Source organism: Amphibalanus amphitrite, unplaced genomic scaffold, assembly GCF_019059575.1.
Source record: "Amphibalanus amphitrite isolate SeventyFive unplaced genomic scaffold, NRLGWU_Aamphi_draft 000123F_arrow, whole genome shotgun sequence".
Taxonomy (NCBI): Eukaryota; Metazoa; Arthropoda; class Thecostraca; order Balanomorpha; family Balanidae; genus Amphibalanus; species Amphibalanus amphitrite.
In genome coordinates, this window is record NW_024881618.1 from 976196 (window position 1) to 1003641 (window position 27446).

General features: G+C 47.3%; 1 protein-coding gene across 1 annotated transcript in view; it reads right to left on the reverse strand.

Annotated features, from left to right (window-relative positions):
* The window catches only part of LOC122381635 (sine oculis-binding protein homolog A-like), a 43746-nt gene extending 20787 nt beyond the window's left edge, over positions 1–22959 (reverse strand). Inside the window, exon 1 of the mRNA XM_043366033.1 lies at positions 22535–22959. Coding sequence (XP_043221968.1) covers positions 22535–22585 — 51 coding nt within the window. The 5' untranslated portion in view covers positions 22586–22959. The remainder of the gene's footprint in view (positions 1–22534) is intronic.
* Positions 22960–27446: the final 4487 nt, after the last annotated feature.

Genomic DNA, 27446 nt, shown 5'->3' on the forward strand with positions numbered 1-27446 from the left:
ACGCTGGCTTCAGAGGGTTCACGCTGGTCACAGAGGGCCCCACACTTGCCTAAAAGGGCTCCACATTGTCTTCAGAGGGCCCCAAGCTGGTCTCCGTGGCCAATGGACCTCAATCTGACCTAAGAAGGTCCCATGTCTCTGGGCTTAAAAGACCCAATGCTGGACATCGACGGCCCCACGCTGGACATAGAGGGTCCCACACTGGCCTTAGAAGGCCCCACAATGGCCTTAGAGGGTCCCACGCTGACCTTAGAGGGCTGAGCGCTGGCTCCTTAGGGCTCTACGCCAGCGTCAAAGGGTCCCACGCTCAAGTCTAAGCTTTTTTATGGCCGCCAAAGCGACCTCTGAGGGCTCCACGCTAGCCTCTGGGGGCTCAGCCCTGGCCTCTAAGGGCCCTACGCTGGCCTATGAGGGCCATCAAATGACATTTTAAGATAGTTTGACGCAGTTTGACCCTGAAAGTTACTGGTGGCCTTTCATAGGCCGGCAAGGGACCCTCAGAGGCCGGGAGGCCCTCAGAGTCGCTGGTAAGTGGTCGTCAGATGCGCTGGCCTAGGGCGAGGCGCCTCAGAGCCACCGAAGTAGGCCCTTAACCCGCGCCCCGTTGGGCTCTGCCGAGCAACGCGCCCGGTTGGGGGGGGGGCATTTTGGCCCCCCCCCCCAAGATCTCGAGAACCACGCAACATAGCGACAAGCGGTAAACGGCGTTAGATAGCCCCAACGGGGAAATACCTTGTGACCCAATTTTATTGACCTAGGTCAAACCGATGACGTCACAAGTCAGGTCAAAGGTCCAATTTTCACCGTTTACAGGCATTTCAAGAAATGCGTTGTAAAATCGAGTAAAATGCATATTTCATTGAAAATCATCGATGGGGAAATGTTCTTCAAACACATATTTTGCTATTTGAGGTCACTGATACCAGGTCAGGTCACAGAGGTCAGGTCACGGGGGGTCACAATATGAAAGTGTCGTGTGATACATGTTTTATGGTCCATTTTACATGACAAATGCGATTATGTGGGTCAGGCAGCCTTTGGGGTCAGCTTAGGTCACGTTTTGGTCAAGGTCAGGTCAAGGTCAGGTCAAGGTCAGGTCAAATTAGGTCAAATTTCAAAGTTAATATTTTTGCATAAAATGGGTATCGAATCGATGCAGCTCGTCACGGGGAGCTCAATGATGGTCTTTGTTTTGCCGTACGTGGTCTAGAATCGCTAAAAATTGAGTTAAAAAATTTGACGTCATCATTTTTGAACAGTTTTTTTTTCTCTATAACTAAGCCAAAAAACGAGATATCGATCTGAAATTTGGTATGTATATAGAAGAGCGCTGGGAATATGACATATATTCCGGTTTTTTTTCGAAATTCGGAAAATTTTTGGATTTTTTTTTAGTTTTTTTTCTTAAAAAATCAGTTTTTTGAATTTTTTTGGTCAAAAACCAAAAATTTTGAAAATCCGAGATAGCAGTTTTGTAGCGCCGCTTTTTGTCTACTAGACCATATAAAGAACTTTGAAATTGCTTGATAACTGTAGATTTGGTGAGCGTTTCAAGATTGCATGTTTTTTGCTCATTTTTGCTCGAACATGTTCTCAGTTTGACCTCAATAACTCCTGACCTAAGGTGACCTAAGACTTGAAATTTGGTGTGAAGATGTCAAATTGATGCCCGGGAAGGTACTGAAAATTTGGCGGCGCTGCGAGCCGCCGTTTTCTTGCCATTCAGGAAAAACCACAGGGGGGGGGGGCAAAATGGCCCCCCCCCCAACGGGGCGAGGGTTTTAAGAGGCACTGGTGTGGGACCCTTAGAGGTGGCAGTGAAGGCCATCAGAAACTGGTGTGGACCGTGGGGCCATAACAAACGGGTATGGGGCCCTTACAGCTGATCCTTGATTGGCCGGCAACGGCCCTCAGAGGCCGGCAAGGTCCCTCAGAACCCGGCGTGGGGCCCTTCTGGAGATAAGTGTGACTACACAAGAGACCATGGGGTGTTCTCACAAGCCCTGTGGTGTCCTTTCCAGTTGAAGCGTGGCCAGCGCGAACCCTCTGCTGCCAATTGGCACCTCAGGGTCCCTCGGGCCCGAGGGGACCCTAAACCTTATAACGGACATGTGCCCCTCGCCCCTGGCTATGCCGTTGAATCCAAGTGATCAGGGGTTGTTCAGGTGATCTGGGGCCTCTCAGGTGACCAGGGGCCTTTCAATTGACCAGGGGCCCACCAGGTGACCAGGGTACCTTCTGATAACCGGGGGCCGGTTATACCAGGAGCTCCACGGGTACCTAAATGCCTTCATGTGACTGCAGGGGCCCTTCATATAACCAGGTAATCCCCGGGTAAACATGGCCCCTTGGGCGACCAGGGTTTCTTCAGGACACTGGCCAGGGGCCACCCAAGGGATCACAGACCCTCAGGTAGCTGGGGGTCCCTTAGATAACCAGGGGCCCCTCAGATAACCAGGGGGTCTCAGGTAATTACGGGCCCCTTAGGTAATCAGGGGGCCCTCAGATAACCAGGGGCCCCTTAGGTAACGCAGGGGCCCCTCAGGTAATCAGGACTCCTTCAGATAACCACGGGCCCCTCAGGTAACCAGGGCCCCCTCAGATAACCAGGGGCCCCTCAGCAGGCGCGTAACCACCACTGGGGACACTGGGGACCGGTCCCCAGTAGCTTTTGGGTTACTGGGGACCGTCCCCAGTAAAACCGACGACTTCCTCAATTTGCTTAAATAGCGAAATATTGTCTCTAAATCGACGTGAGGAGTAATATGTAGTCAACGACTCAACGGAAGACAAAACTATGGATGTTTTGTTTAGCCAGCGCCCGGGTGGGCCTCTCAGCCAACTTCGTGATGGTGGTGGTGGTGGTGGTGGTGGGGGGGGGGGGGGCTTTTTGCCACGCCATATTATCTCGGAAAGTAAGCAAGCTAGAAAGACGCGGTAAAATGCAACAGATAGCTCGCCACAGTGTCTTTCAGAATTACCTATGCCGTTTTTGATCAGGTCATCGCTAAGGTCACTGGAGGTCACCAAATGTAAAATTTTCACGAACTCTTGTTCCCAATTTTGATAACTTTTCACAAATCGGCTCATAAGTAAGAAACCAATAGAGCTGCAGTGCTGCGGGAAAGCGCATTCGATAGCTTTTTCAAAGGCCTTTCTGAGTAATGTTCTCAGATATGACCTAAGGTCAACGGTTTAGCTTCCAGGCTGGCGTTTTTGCGGAAAAGGTTTTTGTATCAAAACTTTGGGAACCCAAACTTGTATGACGCTGATTTTACCGGCATCGCGTTTGTCTCGTCGAGACGCATCGAATGAACTATAAGTTGACCTGAAAAGGTCAACTTGAAAATTTGACCCCTGGTCCAGGTCACGGAAAAGGTCATGTTGCAAGTCATTTGATTGGTATATGTTGAGCTGAACACGTTCATGGCGTTTGCAGCGCTCTAGCATGTTTCTATCTAAAGTTGTGGCAAAAAAAAAAACTGTTGGAGATGTTTCATGACCTGAGATAAGCTGAGGGGCATAGAGGGGTCACAGGTGCAATTTTCCAGTTCAGTGTGTCATGTTTACCTGTGTCACGGTGTTTGAATGTGTTTTCGGCCAAAAGAAGAGCAGTACAATTTTCTCCCAATGAATTATAATGGAGAGGTCGTAAATTGACCTGACATTAGGTCACCGATGTGAAAACTTTGAGATATACGAATTGTTCATACTGATATCCTCATGCAAAAGCTCGAGTTTCAAACTTCTGGGATTTAAACTGTAGGAATGACAGAGTCACAAAGTTTTTGAGAGGCATAGTTACTTTACTGACCTGGTGACCTGACCTTAGGTGACTTGGGGTCAAAATTTTCAAACACGATGCGAAATTGAGGTATCATAAGCCATACCAAGTTTCGCAACGGTATGCGCCGCGGTTTTCTTTACACGCGTAACAAATAACTGGCAGGTGTGGCCAAAAACGTCTCCCCCTCCCCCCCCCCACACACACACACTCGGGCGAAGGCTGATCCGGAAAAAAATATTCGTGGCCCTCCATGTGGTCCCCAGTAACTTCAGACTCGTGGTTACGCGCCTGCCCCTCAGACAACCAGGGGCCTGTCAGATAACCAGGGACCCCTTAGGTAGCCAAGGGCCCCTCAGATAACCAGGGGCCCCTCCAGTGACCAGGGGCCCCTCAACTGACCAGGGGCCCCTCGGGGCCCCCGTGGCCCCCCTTGGGTACGTCACTGCACTCAAGTGACCCAAAGGGCCCACTTGCATGTTTGATGCCAAAGGGGGAGGCCATGGCCTCTTGGCCTCCCCCCTGGATACGCCACTGTCCAGCTCTCTATCTCTAGCAGGTTTTGAGCTACCGCGAAAAAAAGTACCTATAGGGGGCGGCATCCCCCCCAACCGGCCGGCGAGTATTGGCGGCGAAAAATTGGTCTGTGTAACATGAACTTCCTTCCAGCCGAGAGGAACCAGATGCGCCTTTGGGAGGGCTTTGTCCGATGACGCGCTCTGTCGATGTGTCGGCTACTTGACACCCGCGCTGTCAGAGGAGACCTCGACAGCTACGGCGCGGCCCCGGATCCCACCCACGTCCCTCACACCATTCACGCCGCCACACAAAGCGCCGCTCGACCGCAGTAACCTGAAACCTTTCAGCAAGAATATCCGCTTCAGAAACGTCATCCGATATTTCGGCACACAAGAGCAGACAACCTATCCGTATTGGGTTGAAACTGTAAAATTCAAGGAGCAAGTATCCTCAATGATCATTGCTCAATGGGCAATGCCTATCCCAGGCAAAGAAGGTAGCCTACAGCCAATATTCTTCCCTCACTAGCAGGGCTGCGGAGTCGGAGTCGGAGTCGGAGTCGGTCGGAGTCGACAGTTGTGACCGGAGTCGGAGTCGATTTTAGAAACCCGGACCGGAGTCGGAGTCATGTCCGTGAAGTTGGCGACGTCGCCAGCGACTTTTCCAGCGACGAGCACCGATTTTAGCCAAAACCTCGTCCAAGGTCAATTGGACCATGAGGATCACGAAAATCGAACCCATTCACCCCTAAACCTTGACCCTCAAGGTCAAATTCAAGGTCAAAGGACGGGGAACTGAAAAAGTGCCACTAAATATTGTCCGATTTTCAAAATTTTGGCACCAAAATGTAGCGCGTGCAAAGTTCTAGCCGCACATCGAAAACCATTTTCATCAAGGTCAAATTTCAAGGTCAAATTCAAGGTCAAAGGACGGGGAACTGAAAAAGTGCCACTAAATATTGTCCGATTTTCAAAATTTTGGCACCAAAATGTAGCGCGTGCAAAGTTCTAGCCGCACATCGAAAACCATTTTCATCAAGTTCAAACTTCAAGGTCAAATTCAAGGTCAAAGGACGGGGAACTGAAAAAGTGCCACTAAATATTGTCCGATCTTCAAAATTTTGGCACCAAAATGTAGCGCGTGCAAAGTTCTAGCCGCACATCGAAAATCATTTTCATCAAGGTCAAACTTCAAGGTCAAATTCAAGGTCAAAGGACGGGGAACTGAAAAAGTGCCACTAAATATTGTCCGATCTTCAAAATTTTGGCACCAAAATGTAGCGCGTGCAAAGTTGTAGCCGCACATTGAAAACCATTTTCGTCAAGGTCAAACTTCAAGGTCAAATTCAAGGTCAAACGACGGGGAACTTTAAAAATGCTACGTCACCAGCGACTTTTCCAGCGACGAGCACCGATTTTAGCCAAAACCTCGTCCAAGGTCAATTGGACCATGAGGATCACGAAAATCGAACCCATTCACCCCTAAACCTTGACCTTCAAGGTCAAATTCAAGGTCAAAGGACGGGGAACTGAAAAAGTGCCACTAAATCTTGTCCGATTTTCAAAATTTTGGCACCAAAATGTAGTGCGTGCAAAGTTATAGCCGCACATCGAAAACCATTTTCATCAAGGTCAAACTTCAAGGTCAAATTCAAGGTCAAAGGACGGGGAACTGAAAAAGTGCCACTAAATATTGTCCGATCTTCAAAATTTTGGCACCAAAATGTAGCGCGTGCAAAGTTGTAGCCGCACATCGAAAACCATTTTCATCAAGGTCAAACTTCAAGGTCAAATTCAAGGTCAAAAGACGGGGAACTGAAAAAGTGCCACTAAATATTGTCCGATCTTCAAAATTTTGGCACCAAAATGTAGCGCGTGCAAAGTTGTAGCCGCACATCGAAAACCATTTTCGCCAAGGTCAAACTTCAAGGTCAAATTCAAGGTCAAAGGACGGGGAACTTTAAAAATGCTACGTCACCAGCGACTTTTCCAGCGACGAGCACCGATTTTAGCCAAAACCTCGTCCAAGGTCAATTGGACCATGAGGATCACGAAAATCGAACCCATTCACCCCTAAACCTTGACCCTCAAGGTCAAATTCAAGGTCAAAGGACGGGGAACTGAAAAAGTGCCACTAAATATTGTCCGATTTTCAAAATTTTGGCACCAAAATGTAGCGCGTGCAAAGTTCTAGCCGCACATCGAAAACCCTTTTCATCAAGATCAAACTTCAAGGTCAAATTCAAGGTCAAAGGACAGGGAACTGAAAAAGTGCCACTAAATATTGTCCGATTTTCAAAATTTTGGCACCAAAATGTAGCGCGTGCAAAGTTCTAGCCGCACATCGAAAACCATTTTCATCAAGGTCAAACTTCAAGGTCAAATTCAAGGTCAAAGGACGGGGAACTGAAAAAGTGCCACTAAATATTGTCCGATCTTCAAAATTTTGGCACCAAAATGTAGCGCGTGCAAAGTTGTAGCCGCACATCGAAGACAATTTTCATCAAGGTCAAACTTCAAGGTCAAATTCAAGGTCAAAGGACAGGGAACTGAAAAAGTGCAACTAAATATTGTCCGATCTTCAAAATTTTGGCACCAAAATGTAGCGCGTGCAAAGTTGTAGCCGCACATCGAAAACCATTTTCGTCAAGGTCAAACTTCAAGGTCAAATTCAAGGTCAAAGGACGGGGAACTTTAAAAATGCTACGTCACCAGCGACTTTTCCAGCGACGAGCACCGATTTTAGCCAAAACCTCGTCCAAGGTCAATTGGACCATGAGGATCACGAAAATCGAACCCATTCACCCCTAAACCTTGACCTTCAAGGTCAAATTCAAGGTCAAAGGACGGGAAACTGAAAAAGTGCCACTAAATATTGTCCGATCTTCAAAATTTTGGCACCAAAATGTCAAGGTTTAGGGGTGAATGGGTTCGATTTTCGTGATCCTCATGGTCAAATTGACCTTGGACAAGATTTTGGCTAAAATCGGTGCTCGTCGCTGGAAAAGTCGCTGGTGACATAGCATTTTTAAAGTTCCCCGTCCTTTGACCTTGAATTTGACCTTGAAGTTTGACCTTGACATGGTTTTCGATGTGCGGCTACAACTTTGCACGCGCTACATTTTGGTGCCAAAATTTTGAAGATCGGACAATATTTAGTGGCACTTTTTCAGTTCCCCGTCCTTTGACCTTGAATTTGACCTTGAAGTTTGACCTTGATGAAAATGGTTTTCGATATGTGGCTAGAACTTTGCACGCGCTACATTTTGGTGCCAAAATTTTGAAGATCGGACAATATTTAGTGGCACTTTTTCAGTTCCCCGTCCTTTGACCTTGAATTTGACCTTGAAGTTTGACCTTGACGAAAATGGTTTTCGATGTGCGGCTACAACTTTGCACGCGCTACATTTTGGTGCCAAAATTTTGAAGATCGGACAATATTTAGTGGCACTTTTTCAGTTCCCCGTCCTTTGACCTTGAATTTGACCTTGAAGTTTGACCTTGATGAAAATGGTTTTCGATGTGCGGCTAGAACTTTGCACGCGCTACATTTTGGTGCCAAAATTTTGAAGATCGGACAATATTTAGTGGCACTTTTTCAGTTCCCCGTCCTTTGACCTTGAATTTGACCCTGAAGTTTGACCTTGATGAAAATGGTTTTCGATGTGCGGCTAGAACTTTGCACGCGCTACCTTTTGGTGCCAAAATTTTGAAAATCGGACAATATTTAGTGGCACTTTTTCAGTTCCCCGTCCTTTGACCTTGAATTTGACCTTGAAGTTTGACCTTGATGAAAATGGTTTTCGATGTGCGGCTAGAACTTTGCACGCGCTACATTTTGGTGCCAAAATTTTGAAGATCGGACAATATTTAGTGGCACTTTTTCAGTTCCCCGTCCTTTGACCTTGAATTTGACCTTGAAGGTCAAGGTTTAGGGGTGAATGGGTTCGATTTTCGTGATCCTCATGGTCCAATTGACATTGGGCAAGGTTTTGGCTAAGATCGGAGCTCGTCGCTGGAAAAGTCGCTGGTGACGTAGCATTTTTAAAGTTCCCCGTCCTTTGACCTTGAATTTGACCTTGAAGTTTGACCTTGACGAAAATGGTTTTCGATGTGCGGCTAGAACTTTGCACGCGCTACATTTTGGTGCCAAAATTTTGAAGATCGGACAATATTTAGTGGCACTTTTTCAGTTCCCCGTCCTTTGACCTTGAATTTGACCTTGAAGGTCAAGGTTTAGGGGTGAATGGGTTCGATTTTCGTGATCCTCATGGTCCAATTGACCTTGGACAAGGTTTTGGCTAAGATCGGTGCTCGTCGCTGGAAAAGTCGCTGGTGACGTAGCATTTTTAAAGTTCCCCGTCCTTTGACCTTGAATTTGACCTTGAAATTTGACCTTGACGAAAATGGTTTTCGATGTGCGGCTACAACTTTGCACGCGCTACATTTTGGTGCCAAAATTTTGAAGATCGGACAATATTTAGTGGCACTTTTTCAGTTCCCCGTCCTTTGACCTTGGATATGACCTTGAAGTTTGACCTTGATGAAAATGGTTTTTGATGTGCGGCTAGAATTTTGCACGCGCTACATTTTGGTGCCAAAATTTTGAAGATCGGACAATATTTAGTGGCACTTTTTCAGTTCCCCGTCCTTTGACCTTGAATTTGACCTTGAAGTTTGACCTTGATGAAAATGGTTTTCGATGTGCGGCTACAACTTTGCACGCGCTACATTTTGGTGCCAAAATTTTGAAGATCAGACAATATTTAGTGGCACTTTTTCAGTTCCCCGTCCTTTGACCTTGAATTTGACCTTGAAGTTTGACCTTGATGAAAATGGTTTTCGATGTGCGGCTACAACTTTGCACGCGCTACATTTTGGTGCCAAAATTTTGAAGATCGGACAATATTTAGTGGCACTTTTTCAGTTCCCCGTCCTTTGACCTTGAATTTGACCTTGAAGTTTGACCTTGATGAAAATGGTTTTCGATGTGCGGCTAGAACTTTGCACGCGCTACATTTTGGTGCCAAAATTTTGAAGATCGGACAATATTTAGTGGCACTTTTTCAGTTCCCCGTCCTTTGACCTTGAATTTGACCTTGAAGTTTGACCTTGATGAAAATGGTTTTCGATGTGCGGCTAGAACTTTGCACGCGCTACATTTTGGTGCCAAAATTTTGAAAATCGGACAATATTTAGTGGCACTTTTTCAGTTCCCCGTCCTTTGACCTTGAATTTGACCTTGAAGTTTGACCTTGATGAAAATGGTTTTCGATGTGCGGCTACAACTTTGCACGCACTACATTGTGGTGCAAAATTTTGAAGATCGGACAATATTTAGTGGCACTTTTACAGTTCCCCGTCCTTTGACCTTGAGTTTGACCTTGAAGGTCAAGGTTTAGGGGTGAATGGGTTCGATTTTCGTGATCGTCATGGTCCAATTGACCTTGGACGAGGTTTTGGCTAAAATCGGTGCTAGTCGCTGGAAAAGTCGCTGGTGACGTAGCATTTTTAAAGTTCCCCGTCTTTTGACCTTGAATTTGACCTTGAAGTTTGACCTTGACGAAAATGGTTTTCAATGTGCGGCTACAACTTTGCACGTGCTACATTTTGGTGCCAAAATTTTGAAGATCGGACAATATTTAGTGGCACTTTTTCAGTTCCCCGTCCTTTGACCTTGAATTTGACCTTGAAGTTTGACCTTGATGAAAATGGTTTTCGATGTGCGGCTAGAACTTTGCACGCGCTACATTTTGGTGCCAAAATTTTGAAGATCGGACAATATTTAGTGGCACTTTTTCAGTTCCCCGTCCTTTGACCTTGAATTCGACCTTGAAGTTTGACCTTGATGAAAATGGTTTTCGATGTGCGGCTACAACTTTGCACGCGCTACATTTTGGTGCCAAAATTTTGAAGATCGGACAATATTTAGTGGCACTTTTTCAGTTCCCCGTCCTTTGACCTTGAATTTGACCTTGAAGTTTGACCTTGATGAAAATGGTTTTCGATGTGCGGCTACAACTTTGCACGCGCTACATTTTGGTGCCAAATTTTTGAAAATCGGACAATATTTAGTGGCACTTTTTCAGTTCCCCGTCCTTTGACCTTGAATTTGACCTTGAAGTTTGACCTTGATGAAAATGGTTTTCGATGTGCGGCTAAAGCTTTGCACGCGCTACATTTTGGTGCCAAAATTTTGAAGATCGGACAATATTTAGTGGCACTTTTTCAGTTCCCCGTCCTTTGACCTTGAATTTGACCTTGAAGTTTGACCTTGATGAAAATGGTTTTCGATGTGCGGCTACAACTTTGCACGCGCTACATTTTGGTGCCAAAATTTTGAAGATCAGACAATATTTAGTGGCACTTTTTCAGTTCCCCGTCCTTTGACCTTGAATTTGACCTTGAAGTTTGACCTTGATGAAAATGGTTTTCGATGTGCGGCTAGAACTTTGCACGCGCTACATTTTGGTGCCAAAATTTTGAAAATCGGACAATATTTAGTGGCACTTTTTCAGTTCCCCGTCCTTTGACCTTGAATTTGACCTTGAAGTTTGACCTTGATGAAAATGGTTTTCGATGTGCGGCTAGAACTTTGCACGCGCTACATTTTGGTGCCAAAATTTTGAAGATCGGACAATATTTAGTGGCACTTTTACAGTTCCCCGTCCTTTGACCTTGAGTTTGACCTTGAAGGTCAAGGTTTAGGGGTGAATGGGTTCGATTTTCGTGATCCTCATGGTCCAATTGACCTTGGACGAGGTTTTGGCTAAAATCAGTGCTAGTCGCTGTAAAAGTCGCTGGTGACGTAGCATTTTTAAAGTTCCCCGTCCTTTGACCTTGAATTTGACCTTGAAGTTTGACCTTGACGAAAATGGTTTTCAATGTGCGGCTACAACTTTGCACGCGCTACATTTTGGTGCCAAAATTTTGAAGATCGGACAATATTTAGTGGCACTTTTTCAGTTCCCCGTCCTTTGACCTTGAATTTGACCTTGAAGTTTGACCTTGATGAAAATGATTTTCGATGTGCGGCTAGAACTTTGCACGCGCTACATTTTGGTGCCAAAATTTTGAAGATCGGACAATATTTAGTGGCACTTTTTCAGTTCCCCGTCCTTTGACCTTGAATTTGACCTTGAAGTTTGACCTTGATGAAAATGGTTTTCGATGTGCGGCTACAACTTTGCACGCGCTACATTTTGGTGCCAAAATTTTGAAGATGGGACAATATTTAGTGGCACTTTTTCAGTTCCCCGTCCTTTGACCTTGAATTTGACCTTGAAGTTTGACCTTGATGAAAATGGTTTTCGATGTGCGGCTAGAACTTTGCACGCGCTACATTTTGGTGCCAAAATTTTGAAAATCGGACAAAATTTGGTGGCACTTTTTCAGTTCCCCGTCCTTTGACCTTGAATTTGACCTTGAAGTTTGACCTTGATGAAAATGGTTTTCCATGTGCGGCTAGAACTTTGCACGCGCTACATTTTGGTGCCAAAATTTTGAAGATCGGACAATATTTAGTGGCACTTTTTCAGTTCCCCGTCCTTTGACCTTGAATTTGACCTTGAAGGTCAAGGTTTAGGGGTGAATGGGTTCGATTTTCGTGATCCTCATGGTCCAATTGACCTAGGACAAGGTTTTGGCTAAGATCGGTGCTCGTCGCTAGAAAAGTCGCTGGTGACGTAGCATTTTTAAAGTTCCCCGTCCTTTGACCTTGAATTTGACCTTGAAGTTTGACCTTGACGAAAATGGTTTTCGATGTGCGGCTACAACTTTGCACGCGCTACATTTTGGTGCCAAAATTTTGAAGATCGGACAACATTTAGTGGCACTTTTTCAGTTCCCCGTCCTTTGACCTTGGACTTGACCTTGAAGTTTGACCTTGATGAAAATGGTTTTCGATGTGCGGCTACAACTTTGCACGCGCTACATTTTGGTGCCAAAATTTTGAAGATCGGACAATATTTAGTGGCACTTTTTCAGTTCCCCGTCCTTTGACCTTGAATTTGACCTTGAAGTTTGACCTTGACGAAAATAGTTTTCAATGTGCGGCTACAACTTTGCACGCGCTACATTTTGGTGCCAAAATTTTGAAGATCGGACAATATTTAGTGGCACTTTTTCAGTTCCCCGTCCTTTGAACTTGAACTTGACCTTGAAGTTTGACCTTGATGAAAATGATTTTCGATGTGCGGCTAGAACTTTGCACGCGCTACATTTTGGTGCCAAAATTTTGAAGATCGGACAATATTTAGTGGCACTTTTTCAGTTCCCCGTCCTTTGACCTTGAATTTGACCTTGAAGGTCAAGGTTTAGGGGTGAATGGGTTCGATTTTCGTGATCCTCATGGTCCAATTGACCTTGGACAAGGTTTTGGCTAAGATCGGTGCTCGTCGCTGGAAAAGTCGCTGGTGACGTAGCATTTTTAAAGTTCCCCGTCCTTTGACCTTGAATTTGACCTTGAAGTTTGACCTTGACGAAAATGGTTTTCGATGTGCGGCTACAACTTTGCACGCGCTACATTTTGGTGCCAAAATTTTGAAGATCGGACAATATTTAGTGGCACTTTTTCAGTTCCCCGTCCTTTGACCTTGGATTTGACCTTGAAGTTTGACCTTGATGAAAATGGTTTTCGATGTGCGGCTAGAACTTTGCACGCGCTACATTTTGGTGCCAAAATTTTGAAGATCGGACAATATTTAGTGGCACTTTTTCAGTTCCCCGTCCTTTGACCTTGAATTTGACCTTGAAGTTTGACCTGGATGAAAATGGTTTTCGATGTGCGGCTACAACTTTGCACGCGCTACATTTTGGTGCCAAAATTTTGAAGATCGGACGATATTTAGTGGCACTTTTTCAGTTCCCCGTCCTTTGACCTTGAAGTTGACCTTGAAGTTTGACCTTGATGAAAATGGTTTTCGATGTGCGGCTACAACTTTGCACGCGCTACATTTTGGTGCCAAAATTTTGAAGATCGGACAATATTTAGTGGCACCTTTTCAGTTCCCCGTCCTTTGACCTTGAATTTGACCTTGAAGTTTGACCTTGATGAAAATGGTTTTCGAAGTGCGGCTACAACTTTGCACGCGCTACATTTTGGTGCCAAAATTTTGAAGATGGGACAATATTTAGTGGCACTTTTTCAGTTCCCCGTCCTTTGACCTTGAATTTGACCTTGAAGTTTGACCTTGATGAAAATGGTTTTCAATGTGCGGCTAGAACTTTGCACGCGCTACATTTTGGTGCCAAAATTTTGAAAATCGGACAAAATTTGGTGGCACTTTTTCAGTTCCCCGTCCTTTGACCTTGAATTTGACCTTGAAGTTTGACCTTGATGAAAATGGTTTTCCATGTGCGGCTAGAACTTTGCACGCGCTACATTTTGGTGCCAAAATTTTGAAGATCGGACAATATTTAGTGGCACTTTTTCAGTTCCCCGTCCTTTGACCTTGAATTTCACCTTGAAGTCAAGGTTTAGGGGTGAATGGGTTCGATTTTCGTGATCCTCATGGTCCAATTGACCTAGGACAAGGTTTTGGCTAAGATCGGTGCTCGTCGCTGGAAAAGTCGCTGGTGACGTAGCATTTTTAAAGTTCCCCGTCCTTTGACCTTGAATTTGACCTTGAAGTTTGACCTTGACGAAAATGGTTTTCGATGTGCGGCTACAACTTTGCACGCGCTACATTTTTGGTGCCAAAATTTTGAAGATCGGACAATATTTAGTGGCACTTTTTCAGTTCCCCGTCCTTTGACCTTGGACTTGACCTTGAAGTTTGACCTTGATGAAAATGGTTTTCGATGTACGGCTAGAACTTTGCACGCGCTACATTTTGATGCCAAAATTTTGAAGATCGGACAATATTTAGTGGCACTTTTTTCAGTTCCCCGTCCTTTGACCTTGAATTTGACCTTGAAGTTTGACCTTGATGAAAATGGTTTTCGATGTGCGGCTACAACTTTGCACGCGCTACATTTTGGTGCCAAAATTTTGAAGATCGGACAATATTTAGTGGCACTTTTTCAGTTCCCCGTCCTTTGACCTTGAATTTGACCTTGAAGTTTGACCTTGATGAAAATGGTTTTCGATGTGCGGCTAGAACTTTGCACGCGCTACATTTTGGTGCCAAAATTTTGAAGATCGGACAATATTTAGTGGCACTTTTTCAGTTCCCCGTCCTTTGACCTTGAATTTGACCTTGAAGTTTGACCTTGATGAAAATGGTTTTCGATGTGCGGCTACAACTTTGCACGCGCTACATTTTGGTGCCAAAATTTTGAAGATCGGACAATATTTAGTGGCACTTTTTCAGTTCCCCGTCCTTTGACCTTGAATTTGACCTTGAAGTTTGACCTTGATGAAAATGGTTTTCGATGTGCGGCTAGAACTTTGCACGCGCTACATTTTGGTGCCAAAATTTTGAAGATCGGACAATATTTAGTGGCACTTTTTCAGTTCCCCGTCCTTTGACCTTGAATTTGACCTTGAAGTTTGACCTTGATGAAAATGGTTTTCGATGTGCGGCTACAACTTTGCACGCGCTACATTTTGGTGCCAAAATTTTGAAGATCGGACAATATTTAGTGGCACTTTTTCAGTTCCCCGTCCTTTGACCTTGAATTTGACCTTGAAGTTTGACCTTGATGAAAATGGTTTTCGATGTGCGGCTAGAACTTTGCACGCGCTACATTTTGGTGCCAAAATTTTGAAGATCGGACAATATTTAGTGGCACTTTTTCAGTTCCCCGTCCTTTGACCTTGAATTTGACCTTGAAGTTTGACCTTGATGAAAATGGTTTTCGATGTGCGGCTAGAACTTTGCACGCGCTACATTTTGGTGCCAAAATTTTGAAGATCGGACAATATTTAGTGGCACTTTTTCAGTTCCCCGTCCTTTGACCTTGAATTTGACCTTGAAGTTTGACCTTGATGAAAATGGTTTTCGATTTGCGGCTAGAACTTTGCACGCGCTACATTTTGGTGCCAAAATTTTGAAGATCGGACAATATTTAGTGGCACTTTTTCAGTTCCCCGTCTTTTGACCTTGAATTTGACCTTGAAGTTTGACCTTGATGAAAATGGTTTTCGATGTGCGGCTAGAACTTTGCACGCGCTACATTTTGGTGCCAAAATTTTGAAGATCGGACAATATTTAGTGGCACTTTTACAGTTCCCCGTCCTTTGACCTTGAGTTTGACCTTGAAGGTCAAGGTTTAGGGGTGAATGGGTTCGATTTTCGTGATCCTCATGGTCCAATTGACCTTGGACGAGGTTTTGGCTAAAATCGGTGCTAGTCGCTGGAAAAGTCGCTGGTGACGTAGCATTTTTAAAGTTCCCCGTCCTTTGACCTTGAATTTGACTTTGAAGTTTGACCTTGACGAAAATGGTTTTCAATGTGCGGCTACAACTTTGCACGCGCTACATTTTGGTGCCAAAATTTTGAAGATCGGACAATATTTAGTGGTACTTTTTCAGTTCCCCGTCCTTTGAACTTGAATTTGACCTTGAAGTTTGACCTTGATGAAAATGATTTTTGATGTGCGGCTAGAACTTTGCACGCGCTACATTTTGGTGCCAAAATTTTGAAGATCGGACAATATTTAGTGGCACTTTTTCAGTTCCCCGTCCTTTGACCTTGAATTTGACCTTGAAGTTTGACCTTGATGAAAATGGTTTTCAATGTGCGGCTACAACTTTGCACGCGCTACATTTTGGTGCCAAAATTTTGAAGATCGGACAATATTTAGTGGCACTTTTTTAGTTCCCCGTCCTTTGACCTTGAATTTGACCTTGAAGTTTGACCTTGATGAAAATGGTTTTCGATGTGCGGCTACAACTTTGCACGCGCTACATTTTGGTGCCAAAATTTTGAAGATCGGACAATATTTAGTGGCACTTTTTCAGTTCCCCGTCCTTTGACCTTGAATTTGACCTTGAAGTTTGACCTTGATGAAAATGGTTTTCGATGTGCGGCTAGAACTTTGCACCCGCTACATTTTGGTGCCAAAATTTTGAAAATCGGACAATATTTAGTGGCACTTTTTCAGTTCCCCGTCCTTTGACCTTGAATTTGACCTTGAAGTTTGACCTTGATGAAAATGGTTTTCGATGTGCGGCTAGAACTTTGCACGCGCTACATTTTGGTGCCAAAATTTTGAAGATCGGACAATATTTAGTGGCACTTTTTCAGTTCCCCGTCCTTTGACCTTGAATTTGACCTTGAAGTTTGACCTTGATGAAAATGGTTTTCGATGTGCGGCTACAACTTTGCACGCGCTACATTTTGGTGCCAAAATTTTGAAGATCGGACAATATTTAGTGGCACTTTTTCAGTTCCCCGTCCTTTGACCTTGAATTTGACCTTGAAGTTTGACCTTGATGAAAATGGTTTTCGATGTGCGGCTAGAACTTTGCACGCGCTACATTTTGGTGCCAAAATTTTGAAGATCGGACAATATTTAGTGGCACTTTTTCAGTTCCCCGTCCTTTGACCTTGAATTTGACCTTGAAGGTCAAGGTTTAGGGGTGAATGGGTTCGATTTTCGTGATCCTCATGGTCCAATTGACCTTGGACGAGGTTTTGGCTAAAATCGGTGCTCGTCGCTGGAAAAGTCGCTGGCGACGTCGCCAACTTCACGGACATGTCGGAGTCGGAGTCACCGAAAATCTGTCGACTCCGCAGCCCTGCTAGGTCTGCGGAGTCGGAGTCGGGAGTTGGAGTCGGTCGGAGTCGACAATTCTGCCCGGAGTCGGAGTCGGAGTCGGAGCTGGTTTTTGAAAGCCGGAGTCGGAGTCGGAGTCGGAGTCGCCGAAAATCCATCGACTCCGCAGCCCTGCTAACTAGTCACCATGGCATATCGGAAAATATTGATCTGTCAGCAGCACTAATTGACAAGGAACTCCTCAGGAAGGGACAGAAGGATCAGCTTTGTTAGGACTCTCCCTGCCTGGGTCCACTATGCACCGGTGCTAGTTCACTTGACCTGGAAGCCACCGACCCGAGTTACTGGACGACCGACTGACCGAGGCAGGTCGAGCCGGAGAGAGCCACCGTCCTGAGACGGCCGAGTCAGGGGCACGGAGGCCGCTCGGCCCGCGGCAGTGACCCGACCCGGACGGCCGGGCCGCGCGGGACGTGCCGATGACATCACCCGGCTCCGGTGACACTGACACCGCCGGCTCACACGGACGCGCTCAGCGGCCCGTGTCACCGGCCGGCGGCTCGCGTTGCCAGCGCACCTGATGACCCGGCGCGGTCCGGGGTCCTCCGGGGTCCTCGGGACGCCTGAGTCGGATCGCGGCCCGTGCAGGCACTAGGCAGATCACAATTCACAGGACGCTGAGACAGAGCTAGTAAGACTATACCCATGCAGTGGTGCCAACGCCTCGAGAGGCGTGAGGCGACGGTTGGTCTTTCCTCTCTTCCCTCCAGCTCATATAATCCATAGCCGATGTAACTGCGACTGACAAGAAACACAATCACATGAGGAGAGAATAAGAAGCGTACGTGGCTGGAAGTCCGAGAAGGCGAATGGAAACACAAACACGGATGAAAATGATAGGTACAATGAAAACATCATCCAGACGTGCTCCAAGAAGCGTCACGTCAATGCAGTTCCACACGGCAGATATAGTTTTAGAGAAATCCTCGCCAGATGGCACACGACATGACGAGGTCACAGGAGGCGAACAAATACCGGTTCTTTTGTGACCGGGAAGGTCGCCCGCTGAAAACAGTGGGCGATATCGACATCCCTAATCCGCGACAGCTCCTTCGTCAATAACAACCTGGCGAAGCGCGTCTCGTTGAAGCTCTAAGCATGCGTAAAAGGGAACCACCAATACCGCCAATACCCCTATTGTCCGAAACGACCGAACCTCGGTATAGTCCTCACACCATATCCACACAGTCTCGCCACCTTACCTTCTCGGCCGCCGGTCAGTGTCTCCCTCCAGTCTCTGGACAGCCTCGGACGCACGGACGGCACCTCCCCGTGTCCCGGCTCTCGGGCGCGCACGGCGCCGCCCCGCGCGGCCCTCTCCCACGGGAGGCTCGGCAGACACTGCAGTCCGGCGGCGGCGCGGCGGCCGGGCCCCGCTGATCCACGCCCGCCGTCCGCCGGCTACAGTTTCGCGTCTCTCGGCGGTGCCGTCACACGCCGTCCGTACGGAGAACCCGACACCGACGAGCCGGCCGGCGACTCATCGGCCGACAGATGGGAGCCAGCCCGGCCCGGCAGCTCCCGAGACGGCTGGCAGGGCACCTCCCGGCCCGGCGGCACACAGGCGACCCACAGACGCGGCCGTCACGGCCCGCGAGGACAGCCCGCGGCCGGGTCGGGTGACCCGCCGACAGCTTCAGTTACAGCGCCGCGCCTCTCACCTCGCTGCAAATGTCTATATATAAACCGGCGCTCGCTTCCACACTTATCGTCCTGAGCCGGACATGTGCCAGACACCAGCCCTACGAACCCGTGTTAGCAGTCAGTGGAGCTAGACTGGACCCGAGTCCAAGCCAGACCGGGTCTCATGGAACGACAGAAATCTGACAGTTCCATCGTAACAAGGCAAACAGTCTTTGATAATCAGCCCGTAACATCGTAGATATAGCAACTGGAACCCAATGTCAACGTCTAAGTTATTAACGAGTAACCTCAAAGGTCCGGACATTACCTCACATGCCGAATTGTGGTTTCAAATACATGGTAATGTAATGCATATAATACTTCGTCGGAGTGATCAAGCGAAAACTTCCATGACATTATGTTTGTGTCAAGCCGCCTCGAATTATGCACTTTAACCCGGCAGGCGGTGGGCCTACCAGCCACCTTCCGCGCGGTGGGGGGGGGGGCACTTTTTTGCCCCCCCCCGTATCTCCGAAACTACTGGACGGATCCGGAAAATTCAAACGGCGTTCGATAGCCCTGTCAAATTTGTCCAAGGAAACCAAATTTCATTGACCTCGGGGTCACCGATGACGTCACAGGTCAGGTCAAAGATAAAATGTTTCACCGTTCACGGGGCTTCTAGGGAAAGCGCTATAACACCGAGTAAAACGCTTTTTGTCGAAAATCAGCGATAAGGCGTCAGTTGTCTAGTACATATGTTGCTATTAGAGGTCACTGGTCATACCAGGTCAGGTCACAGGTCAGGTCACCAAAGGTCACCAAGGGTCACCACATGAGCCCAACTTTACTAAGGTTATGCGATGCATGTTTTATGGCCAATTTCCAACTCAATGGTGTTGGTTATAAGACCATCAGGTACGGTTAAGGTCACTTTCTGGTGGAGGTCAGGTCAAGGTCAGGTCAAAAAAGGTCAAATTTCAAAGTTGATATTTTTGCATAAAATGGGTATCGATTCGATGCAGCTCGTCACGGGGAGTCTAATGGTGGTCTTTGTTTTGCGCTACGAGGTCTAGAATTGCTAAAAATTGAGTTTGAAAATTTGACGTCATCAATTTTGAACACTTTTTTCGCTCTAACTTGGCCAAAAAAGAGGTATCGATCTCAAATTTGGTATGTAGAAGAAGGCGGTAGGGACTATCACATATATTCCGGTTTTTTCGAAATTCAAAAAACTTTTTGGATTTTTTGGCTATTATTTTCAAAAAATCTATTTTTTGATTTTTGGGGGTCAAAATCCAAAAAATTCGAAAAACAGAAACAGCAGTTTTGTAGCCCTCTTGATTCCACACCTTTTATGTCTAAATTATTTTTCTGTATCTCTAAAGCTGTAGGCCTGACAGCTCTTCCCGCGAAACCTTTTTTTGGGTCGAAAATGGCAAAAATGACGTCACTCTGACGTCATTAGCGGCCAACCTATCATAGCCTTTGGAAAAATTTTTGGTCACCATGTGCGCTAGCTGCTCCCGGGAGGGTACTGAAAGTTTGGTGACGATCGGCGCAGCGGTTCTCGAGATATATTGAAAAAACTAAAGGGGGGGGGGGGCAAAAAATGCCCCCCACCGCCTGGAAGGTTAACCCGCGCCCCACTGCACTGGGGGGGCTATTTATAGCCCCCTCCCTCCCGTTTTTCTGCAATAACTTCCAAACCGCTTGACGTATCGACGCCAAACTTTCAGTACCTTCGGCTGCATCAATTTGACACCTTGTGTCAAACTTTGAACTTAGTACCTACCATAGGTCGGCCGGAAATGACGTCAGAGTGACGTCATGTTCGGCCGATTTCGACGCAAAACATTGAACCACGGCAATCGCTCCCAAGAGCTCAGTTTTTAAGCTAGATCCAATTCCTTTGCATGAGAGGACTCAGAATAGACTGCGCTATCAAACTGCTATCTCGGATTTTCGAAATTTTGAAAATTTCGAAAATTTTATATAATAAAATTCTAAATTTATAATTTTACATTTTCAAAAAAATTTTGACTTTTCGAAAAAAACCGGAATATATGTGATAGAACACAATATTATGACTAACTCTAGCAAGTTTTAGCTAAATATCTTCAAAAATGGCCAAGTTATACGCATTATTGCAAAAAATTAACAATTATTAATTTTTCAAATCAATTTTTCTGTTTTCAGCACGAATTTGACATCGTACGCCAAACTAAATAGCACCATCGTGTTCCTGAGCTCAAACTGCATCCAATAGACACCTTTGTTGAACAATTTTAACTTCAAAATTTGAACTTTTTGACCTGAAAGTGACCTGACCTAAGCTAAATTTGACTCAAAATGACCTCGAATGACACAGACGACATCAAATTCGAAATTTTTGGCCTAAATGGACCATAAAACATGTGTCACGTGACCGACGGATGATATAATATTTTCGTGACCTGTGATGACCTGACCTTGACCTGAAAATCAAAGTACAAGTTTGGTACCCTCAGAGTATCTAGAGCATCTGTTCACGAGTGTGCGAACCAAAAATGAGCCTGATCTGACTTGTAAGACGGCGGCCAGAGCCCAAAACGTGAAGAAGCCAAAATGCTAATAATTTTTACTTTAACCTGACCTGTGACGTCATCGGTGACCTCGAGGTCAATGAAATTAGGTTTCGCTCGACAGTTTTTCCGGGGCTATCAGACGCCGTTTGAATTTTGACGATCGGCCCAGTAATTTCGGAGTTAGGAGGGAGGGCTATGAATAGCCCCCCCCCCCCCCCCAGTAGGGCGTGTTATACGCAGACCCCACTGGGGCGCGGGTTAAATTCGCTTACTGAATGTTGGCTTTAAATAGTCTCGACTAACCTCAGCACGTACCGAGTTATGTTCGTGCTGGGTAAATGTACTGGCATAAGTATTCATATGCAAATTCGCATAAATTTCAATTCTGCCATAATCCAGAGGCTTCTCTATCGCCGTTGCGGTGTACCATCTATCACCGTTTCGTCCCTTGTTGAGCTCGAGGGTTTATATAGCTTGAGCTTAAGCTTCGTTACAGAAAAGAGCCTGTGCGTCGTTGCAACTGCAGACATGCAGGACAGAACGATTGATACAAAACTCTGGGGTTTCAGGTCAACCTGTGGTGGACTCTGAGGCCATGTCAAAGACCGAAAAGTCGAGGTCCTCTGTTTAATAACTTCAGCAAAAAAACAACAACATAGGACATGAAACTGCCCTGGTCGCCCTAGTCCTGACCTGAAGGGTTCAAGGGCAGCAAGGTAACACAAGGTCACAACTCATAGACAAAGAAAGTTAGCTCCGGTCAGCACCAGGGACAAAGGCTTTTGCAAGGCACCTGGTGAAGGGCCCACATGCGCTGAACACGGGACGGGAGTGCCACCGCACTACCCGGCTCAGTATTTTGACAGACCGAAGCCATCCGTCGTCCATCGGAACGCGCGGCTGCAAATGTTTGCCGGGGATGCAGTCAAAACATCGCGGGTCAACGTCCTCGTCGCGGCCGCTCCCGGCGCCCGTTCGGGGAACCGGCGGCCCAAATAGACCCGGGCGCTCACCGGCCAAACAGACAGCCGCCTGCGCCACGGCCGACCGACACCCAGAGGTCGGCGCGACGCGCCCCTGGGGAGGTGTGACATGGAGGGAGGCCTGTGGTCTACCGGACCAGGGGCACCGGCAGCGGCAGACTGCAGGCGCTATGGGCGAGCTCAAGGCACAGAGCGCACGAGCTCCTCGCACACGTGAGCACCGCCCGAACCGCGGCGTCGGACGCTCGCTCCCGCGGCGCTCTCCCCCAGTGCGCTCACCGCCTCCCTGCACAGGACAGGGAGCCCGTCCGGCCATCCTCAGGTACTCAGCCTCACCTGCATGTTCTGGTCCGGCGATCCCGCGCGCACCGCTCCTGCGTCGCTCATGATGGCCAATCGGACAGCACAGAGGCGACACCGTCGGCAGCGACCGTCCGTCGCAGCCTCCTCCGGCGCCGCCGACGGCGCGGCCGGCCCTAGCGCGCACGCGCCGACTGGGACGCTTATAGCGCATGATTCAGGAACGCCGCCGCCGACGGAAGAAACCGGAGACGGCACGCACCTCCCGTCGGAGCCGGCGGCGGAAGCCGAGCGCGGCGGCACCCGAGCCGGCCGCTCAGCAGACGCGCCGGTGCGCCGCCGCGGCGCCGGCAGACATAACACAGACGGGGCGGACTGGGGCGCGTCGACCCCGACATTCGCTGCCCGACCGGTGCCAATCTGGGCCCGGCGACAGCCGTCCGCACTGCAAGGTCACTCAGAGACAGAGATGGCGGTCCGCGGTCACCGGTCCACGGTCACCAGCCGGCGGTCAGCGGTCACCAAACGGCGGTCAGCGGTCACCAAACGGTGGTCCGCTGTCACCAGATGGCGGTCACTGGTAACCCGGAGACGACGGTCACTGGTCACTATTCGCCAGGAGTCTGCAATCACCAGTCCATGGTCACTTGTCACTCGGAGACGGCGGTCACCGGTCACCAGACGGCGGTTCACGGTCACCAGACGACGGTCCACGGTCACCAGACGGCGGTCAGCGGTTACCCAGAGACGGTGGTCACTGGTCAGTGGTCACCCGGAGACGACGGTCCACGGTCACCAGATGGCGGTTCACCGTCACCAGATGGCGGTCACCGGTCACCAAACGTCGGTCACTGCGGGATCACCCGAGCTGTTAGCATGCACCTCCGATAGGCATAACCCTCGTTAAAAGGCAGCACGGGAGTAGAAAGATAAAAATCCACCTGCGTATCTGACAATGACATAATCGAGACACGACTTCCTACGTCTCCTGGTACTCGTGGAAATGAGCTCAAATGAAGTCGTTACCCAGTTAAAAGCCCAATCCAGCCGGGGACTGGCGGATTTTCGAGATAATATTACGGTTGGACGTCAGGGCGTAACGGTTATGCGGTCTAAACATCGACAACAGCGAGTCACGAGATAATGTTGTAGGCAAGTTACATTGGGAGAGGGTGAAAAAGGGACAACAAAAACAATTGTTGGTAGCCGGTAGGGAACTTTTTTCTTGTCGTGCACTTGGACTGCCAAAGGAAAGAACGATAAGAGCAGCCTTGTCTGAAGGAATACGTTCATGTTCTTGGAACTGTGCCCTCCATAAGGTTTTCAATGATGCACTATTCACGAGTTACATCAGGCACGGCACCGTATATAGGCAGGGTATATTGAGTGTATATAGATTATAGGTACAGAGCAGGCACGTACCCAGGATTTCGCCCAGGAGGGGGCCACCTGCTTTCGAAGGGGCCCCCCACAGTGTATAGGGCCCCCCAGGTTCCCCGGGGGCCCCCGGGAGTCATGAAGAACCTTTCGATGGTGGGGGGGGGGGGGGGCATACATAGTGGGTCCGGTCTCTCCTGCAGACTTAGGTGAGAAAACGCCACGTGTGTGGGAAAACGCAATTCAGTTCTTTACAACCTAATGTAGCATTTGGTTGTGATTTCTCGCGTTCAACTTCATCAAAGTCAATTAAAACGATCTCTGTAACGGTCTAAGCCTGGAGAAAATGTGGAAAATTGGAAAGTAAAAATATTTTTGCTTGAGGAGTGTGCATGAAACGCACGGCATTTTATGAGCGAGCGCCTCAATTAGCCGCAGGTTAATTGAGGACCGCAGGAACATCCTCCAATTCCGGATATGTAGGTATATAATATAACAGTGGGGAATAAATGTCTCGTTATCGGAATTCCACTATCTGGCAACTACTATGCATTTCAGACCCCATGAGACCCTAATTTTTGGCGATAATTTGTTCAATATTTGTTCAATTTGCTTCAAATTTTCACAATGCACATTTCAGCTCAAGCGCCAATTTTCGCCAATATGGTCTCTTAACAAAATATCAAATTTTAGGGTACTTGTCGTTGCCTCGTAATGTTAAAATCGGCTCCGTAAATCCGTCAGTGGAGTAGAGGCTATCCGTGCGTAGGTGTGACGTCACAAACACGTGACCATTAAGCTCCGCCCTCCCGGCGGACGGGGTAGTGACCTTGGCCGGTCAGTCGACTGCGTGGAGCGGGCGGGGCAGTAGCTGTCGCACCGGGGCGGCTCGCATGGACCGTAGCTGCCGTGCAGTTGGCGTTGCAGCCGTAATTTCATCGAATGAGCTAAATAGCGCGCATAAGTAACGCACCAGCTGAAGCCCTCGACTAATTGTATCTATCACAAATGTACGTACACCTTGTTCAGTCACAAAAAAATTATATTTCCACACAAGATTCGGGGCTTGTGAAAAACGCGCATAAAAGACGCTGTTGATTTCAAATGATTGCGTAAGATTATGTACCTATCGCGTCAGACTACGTCAAAATTGCAAAACAGAATCACCATTAACATGATGCAATTTATGTGTTTGATATATGAAATTTGATTACGAATGTATGCCGGCGTGATCGATTTATATCATCCCGGTGTAACTAAGCATTGAACACCTTCAGAATCAGGACTAATCCATTTGATCATCGACTTAGGTTGAGGAGGTCGCCAGACTAACTTTGCCCCCAGAGCTTGTGTGTTGAAATGCAAACATGAAAAGTAAAAGCCTAGAGATAGTTTCCTCACCATTGAGGACATACCTACTGTTACTTAAGTTTTACAAAAAAGATACGAGTTTATTGATGATCGTTCTCGTGTAGTGCCCAATGTCCGCCTGCCACATTGCTATTTCTTTTTGTGCACGTCTTAACAATATAACACACACATGATACCGCGATAAAGGCCATTTCTACCATACGACACATTACACTTCTGCCCCACCCGGCGCCCCGCACCGCTTCACGAATCACGAATACGGTCGTTTCGCTGGAGCGATGCCCCAGGCAATCGGCTTCGGCCGTGCCCGAACTCTTCAGCCTACTTTGTTGCTTTATGCGCCTTCCTAAGAAACATTTGTTGGCACTGCCAAATATATCAATATTTTTGGGTTAAGCACAGGCTTACACATGATCTTATAGGTAATCGGGTAGTGACCTGACCCAACCTGACGATGAGATAGGTGCAACTCCGGCTTAAATAAATGTTCAGAGTCCAAGAGTCTATCCCTCTTCCCTTCATAGGGCCTGTTCCGTTCCAATAGATCCTACCTTGATTTTGATCATTCTGAATATTCTGAGCTGGTTCGATGTTTAAATACCAAAATAAGGTGAAGAGGATACCAAATGCCCTCAAACAGATAATTTTTTTTGGCTTTCGTCCCGAAACAACTTTGCCAGCTTCCACTTGTCTCCAGTATGTGGTCCCGCTCCGACCTCTCCGCGGTGCTGACACCGACTGAAGCGGCATAGACCCATCCCGGTCACGGCCAGTGGGCGGAGTTTAGTTGGGCCCGGCGCAACGTGATTGGCCAGCGCTCCTATCCAATCCGGTGCGGTAGCGAGCGAGCCTCTATCCGGGTGCAAAAACTGATTAACATTACGAGCCAACGACAAGTGCTCTAAATTTTGATATTTTGTTAAGAGACCATATTGACAAAAATTGGCGCTTGAGCTGAAATATCGTTTGCCAAAATTTCAAGCTAATTGGACAAAAATTGAAGAAATTATCGCCGAAAAGTAGGGTCTCATGGGGTCTGAAATGCATAGGGTGAATAGGTCAAAAACGCCCCCCTTAAGCGCGAACCCTTCTGACACTCAACCCAACACAGATTACTTAAACCTTTGGGCACCATCATGTAGCTCATTCTTTTTACTACGTTTTGAGACCAAGAAAAGACACCTGCGTGTGGTATTTAACCCCCCAAAAAGGTTTTCGCATACCCTTGCAAAAGGGCGTTTTGCCCCATACCCTGGGTAATACGCCCACACCCATGTGCAAAGCGCCCCCACCCCATCTATCAACAGAAAATGATGAACATGGCAGAACTTGACGTCGTTCTGACGTCATTTGTGGTCAACCTATCATAGCCTTTGGAATAAAATTTTGTTGCAATGTGTAAAATGAATGCCCGGAGGAGTCCTGAAAGTTTGGTGACGATATCTGCAGTCGTTTAGGATATATCAGCAAAAAAGGACAGGGAGAGGCCTTTTCGGCCCCGACCTACAGGGCGCTACCCTGCACTCTCACCACCGTGCAAAACGCCCCCCTTTCAGAAAACTGGGGGCGTCTTGCCCCATGCATCGAGTAGGCGTCTTGCCCCATCCACTCCATTTCCGGTCAACAAAATATTGACAAAAAACGCGCCACTAACGCCGCAGCATAATATATTCAACAGAATGACAATAAAACGCAGTTTTGAGTGATGTGCACAATAGCAAGGTTTGTGATATAGAGAGGGCATCAAAATATTAGGAATCTTCTGCAAAAACAACAAAAACAACATCCAAAACCAACATCAGCACCTACCCACGCTGCTCCTCAAGACTCAGAACCGGAAATAGAGACCTACGTAAACAAGCAGCTGACTGTTCTGAAAGACAGGATAAAACACCTATCCGTCGATAAGAAATACGATTTTTTTAGGGGAGGCGTTTAACCCAGGGGTGCGTTTTCCCCACAGTTACCCTAGTAGCCCTATGTAAACGCGGTTATTATATGTTTCACTAGGAAACGAGCGCAATTGTACTTTTAGCCAGAAAATAAATGCTTGGGTAATTCTGGGACACTGTATTAACCCTCGCCGGCCGAGGGGGGGGGGCGGGTGCCGCCCCCCCCCCCCCATAGGGTTTTTTCGCGATAGCTCCGAACACGCTGGCGATAGAGAGCTGAAACTTGGCATACCTGACCTTTGATCCAA